A 5,111-nucleotide genomic window follows, 5' to 3' on the forward strand; every position below is an offset into this window, starting at 1 on the left:
CAAATCAAAATTTGATAAAAAATAATAAGTATTTTACACTTTTAAATTAATCGAATTAAAATTGAAAGTATCAACGAATCTTAAATATTCTTTATTATTTTATATAAAGAAAGAAAATAGTTTTTCTTTTAAACAAATCTTCTCTTTTAAAAAAGTATTAATAAATTTTCATAAAACACGAATAAAATAAAGTCTTAGATACGGATAAGACAAATATGATATTATATTAATCGTATTTGAACATAATATGTATATATATATATATATATATATATATATATATATATATATATATACCACAACTACATAAATACACTATAATCAAGTAATGTTGGGCTACAGAAATGACTTTGTGTATTAAAGTATCTAGTTATTAAATTAAACAGAAGAAAGCATGATTAGTCAACAATCGGCATGGCGACCTGTCAGTAGTTGCGTTCTGCAAAACGTTGACTTAGTTGACGCCAACATACTTAGCAAAAGTAAACGTACAATCCTTTTTGAATCTTGATTCTCAATCTGATACATGAGCTTCAAATCAATAGCATTGACAGCTTTTCCTTGATCTTATTTCCTTTTTTCCACTCAAAAGAAAAACTGAAAAAGGAAGTAAATTCAACTCATTTGAAAACATGGCTGTAGCAGAGCTGTTTCTTTCAGCATTTCTCACTGTGTTGTTTGAGAAATTAGCTTCTGGAGAGCTTTTGAACTTTGCAAGAAAAGGAGGAATCCATTTTCAGCTTAAGAAATGGAGTAGAATATTGTCCAAAATTCTGGCAGCTCTTGCTGATGCTGAGGAGAAGCAAATCACTGATAGAGCTGTCAAGTTGTGGCTTGAAGATCTCAGGGACTTGGCCTATGACTTGGATGATGTTCTTGATGAGGTTTCCACTGAGATATTGCGGCGCAAAATTATGGCAGAATTTAATTCCAAGAAAAGTAAGGTACTAAAACTGACCCCAACTTGCTGTACCAGTTTCACTCCTAGTACTGTGAAGTTTAACCATAGTTTAGAGTCCAAGCTAGGGGAGATCAACTCTAGATTACTAGAGATCTCACAGCAGAAAAGTGATCTAGGCTTGAGTGAAAATAATGGGGGGAGGTTTAAGTTGAATAGAATGAGAGAAAGGACGCCTACAACTTCCTTAGTGGATGAGTCTAAAGTTTATGGTCGTGAAAATGATAAGCAAGCCATTCTTGATTTATTGCTATGTAATCAGGGAAATTGTGATCTTGAAGCTTGTATCATCCCAATTCTTGGAATGGGTGGTGTTGGGAAGACCACCCTTGCTCAACTTGCATACAATGATACCAAAATTGATAATTGCTTTGATTTGAAGATCTGGGTCTGTGTATCTGAGGTTTTCGATGTATTAGGTATAACCAAATTAATATTTGAGTCTGTGGCACCTGAAAGTAGAGAAATTAGGGGCTTGAATATGCTTCAAGTGGATCTAAAGGAGAAACTTTCTAAGAACAAGTTTCTTCTTGTACTGGATGATGTGTGGAATGAGAACTACGAAAAGTGGGATCTCCTTCTGTGTCCCTTGCGAGTTGGATTGCCTGGAAGTAAAATTGTTGTCACGACTCGCAATGAGGGTGTTGCATCAGTTATGAGTTCCGTCCCTCCTTATCGTTTGAAGGAGTTAGGAAGTGATGATTGCCTATCATTACTCTGTCAGCATGCTTTGGGTTCAATAAATTTCGATGCACGGCTGGACTTGAGAATGATTGGTGAGAGACTGGTGAGGAAATGTAAAGGCTTGCCTTTGGCTACAAAGACTCTCGGTGGTCTTTTGCGCACAAAATCAAGTCCAAAGGAGTGGGAAGATATACAAAATAGCAAGATATGGGATTTACCTGAGGAAAAAAGTGACATTCTTCCTGTTTTACGATTGAGCTATTATCATCTCCCTTCTCATTTGAAGCCCTTGTTTGCATACTGCTCCATATTTCCGAAGGATTATGAATTTGATAAGGACGAGCTTATTTTGTTGTGGATGGGGGAAGGATTCTTGCAGGAATCAGAAGGAAAGAAAGAGCTTGAAGAATTGGGTGATGAATGCTTTAATGAGCTGCTATCGAGGTCATTTTTCCAGCATTCTAGTGGTAATGAATCAAGATTCATGATGCATGATCTAATAAATGATTTAGCCGAGTTTGTTGCTGGAGACATATGCTTTAGGTTGGATGAAGAATCAGAAGGTACAAAAAGGACGACAATTTCTCAAAAGGCGAGACATTCATCTTATGTTCGTCGGCAGTATGAAATTTATAAGAAGTTCAGGTCTCTCCATGCTGTTCAAGGTCTAAGGACCTTTTTACCTTTAGAGGTTCACAAGTTAGAGGGTTGGCAGAAGTCCTACATATCAAAAGGCTTATTGGATTTTCTACCTAGACTACACGCCTTGAGAGTTTTGTCATTAAGTGGTTATTGCATTGGTGAGCTACCAAACTCCATTGGTGATTTGAAGCATTTGCGGTTCCTTGACTTATCCAAGACATCAATTAAGCAGCTACCAGATTCAATTTGTTCTCTCTATAATCTACAGTCCCTTTTGCTGTATGGTTGCTACAGACTCACTAAGTTACCAGTAGCGTTAGGAAATCTAATTAACCTCAGACATCTTAACAATGCTGACACCGAGCAATTACAAGAGATGCCCACAGGAATCTATAAGTTGACAAGTCTGCAGACTCTCCGTAAAATGGTATTAGGCAAAAGTAATAGCTTGAAGTTGTGGGAGCTAAGAAGCCTGTCAAACCTCCAAGGAACGCTTGCCATTACGGAGTTGCAGAGTGTCACTGATGCCAAGGATGCAAGGGAAGCTGATTTAGCTTCTACAAAAGGCATTGATGAACTGGTGATGGAATTCAACAGATGTTTTGATGGTTCAAGGGATGCAAGAATTGAGAAGGAGGTTCTTGAACTATTACAACTTCATGGGAAATTGGGAAGGCTCAGTATACTGTTTTATGGGGGAATGGAATTTCCAAGTTGGATCGGCCCGGCCTTGCTTAAAAGCTTAAAAGTTTTGACGTTAGGTGGTTGTAGAAGCTTCACCTTGCCGGCTCTTGGGCAGCTGCCGGTTCTTGCAGAATTGTATGTTCACGACATGCCATGTGTGAAAAGGTTAGGTACTGAGTTTTGTGGAGATGAGCATCCCCTAAATTTGGTCTTTCCATCACTAGAAGTTCTGAGGTTTGAGAACTTGCCGGAATGGGACGAATGGTATGTTTCACTCAGCAATGCATTTCCTCGTCTCCGTGAGCTTAGCATAAGTAATTGTCCCAAATTGATTACAATTTCCCTTCCTAATATTCCAGTACTTCACGAGCTGAATTTTGATGAGTGTAATGCAGAAGTTCTTAGAAGCATTTTTGGCATCTTTTCAGTAAATGTCCTGAAAATTCGATGTGTTTCAGGACTCAGTCAACTATCTGAAGAATTCACACAGTATTTGGGGTCACTTGAAGATTTGGATATAAATGAGTGTGGGGAACTGACATCATTGTGGGATGATAAATCTGCAAGGGAACATCTCAGTAGTCTGAAAAATCTGGGAATTTCTTGTTGTCCCCAACTGAAGTGCTTGTCGCTAGAAGATAATGCATTGCCTCAAACACTTGAATCTTTGTCCATACATGATTGCTCTAACTTTGAGAAGCTTAGCAGTGGATTTGACAATGCATTATCTCTTGGACAGTTGCACATTATGTCATGCCCTAAAATTGTGTCACTTGGTGCTGCTGAGCTTTCTAGCATGCTTAGACGAGTTGAAATTGCACGGTGTGATACTTTGGAGACCTTGCATCATGAGAGCCATTGTCTTGAGGAGCTCGAGATTGAAGGCTGTCCCTCACTTAGGTCCATCTCTATTGACAGACTGCTAAGTACTCTTAAGGTACTCCAAATTAATAATTGTAGGGAGCTAACTTCAGTTTCAGATACATTGCTACAGGGAAGCAGTGGTATCGAACATCTCAGGATTTCTAATTGGCCAAAATTCACCATCTTACTGAGATCTGCACAAAGCATGTCAACTTTATTTTCATGTCTCGTCGAGTTGCGCATAATTAATTGTGATACTCTAGACTCCTTCCCACAAGGTTGCTTGCCTTCACACAATCTGAGAAGCCTTTCAATCTGGAGCTGCAGAAACCTCCAGAAACTGCCTGATCAAATTGGAAGGCTTACTTCGCTAGAGTCCTTGATGTTGCACGATTGTCCTAGTCTCGAGTCGTTCCCTGAGCAGGAGTTGCCTGTCAACTTAACTTCACTTTGGGTCAGCAGCTGTCACACACTCAAACCTCTATCAGAATGGGGTCTGCACAAACTGACCACCCTCCAAAAGTTGACAATCAATGATGGATTCGCGGATCTCGTTTCATTTCCCGATGATTGATTGCTTCCATCCAGTTTAAACTCACTTTTGCTTGCTAGACTCTGCAATCTTGAATCTCTTTCCAAGGGACTCGTAAATCTGTTTTCTCTAGAGCATCTGGTAATAAGGGACTGCACCAAGCTTCGTTACTTGCCTAATCAAGAGTTGCTTGATACAATATCATATCTGGAAATTCGAGGCTCACCACTTCTAAAACAAAGGTGCTTGAGGGAAAAAGGAGAATACTGGTTGAAGATAGCAAACATTCCATGCGTACTTATTGATGGTACTCTGCTTCATGAACAGAATTCATAGCTGTCTATTTCACGTCTTTACATGAATTCTCTAATTGTTGGTATGTCATGTGTCTTTCATATTATCACTTTGCATACAAGCGACTATTCTTGTATTCATTAACTTTTCATTTCGGTTTAGTGTTATGATAATAATAAAGCACATTAAACACATCATATACCTGAATTATGTATTTTCTGAGACTTCCTTCTACCTCATTCTACTCTAACGTAACCAAACCACATCTTAAAGGATTTCAACTATACAACGTAGGAAAAGAAGGAACTGCTAGATACAATAACTACTAGGTGCATGCTGGTTTTTGGAGTCGTTACTTTAGTCTAAATCCTTCTTGTATCTTTTATGGCATCAGTTCATTTTGCAAATCCAAAATGCTGTAAACTTAAAATGATGAGATCTCAAGTTCTTGAA

At 38.4% G+C, this 5,111-nt stretch overlaps 1 protein-coding gene across 2 annotated transcripts; it reads left to right on the plus strand.

The window, feature by feature from the left end:
• The first annotated feature begins 394 nt into the window (after window positions 1-394).
• On the plus strand, window positions 395-4,853 carry LOC132063196 (putative disease resistance RPP13-like protein 1). 2 transcript variants are annotated; one of them, XM_059455653.1, is made up of 2 exons: window positions 395-3,232; window positions 3,427-3,590. In XM_059455653.1, exons 1-2 carry the CDS (start codon window positions 633-635, stop codon window positions 3,443-3,445), a joined length of 2,619 nt encoding a protein of 872 aa, XP_059311636.1. In that variant the 5' UTR covers window positions 395-632; the 3' UTR covers window positions 3,446-3,590. The 2 variants fall into 2 exon arrangements, with proteins under 2 accessions (XP_059311636.1, XP_059311635.1); XM_059455652.1 differs by having other exon boundaries at window positions 397-4,853.
• The last annotated feature ends 258 nt before the right edge of the window (window positions 4,854-5,111 follow it).

The sequence above is a fragment of the Lycium ferocissimum genome, chromosome 7, assembly GCF_029784015.1.
Source record: "Lycium ferocissimum isolate CSIRO_LF1 chromosome 7, AGI_CSIRO_Lferr_CH_V1, whole genome shotgun sequence".
Taxonomy (NCBI): Eukaryota; Viridiplantae; Streptophyta; class Magnoliopsida; order Solanales; family Solanaceae; genus Lycium; species Lycium ferocissimum.

Coding starts and splice junctions, on each gene's coding strand:
- LOC132063196 (XM_059455652.1), top strand. CDS start 633: ATGGCTGTAGCAGAGCTGTTTCTTTCAGCATTTCTCACTGTGTTGTTT.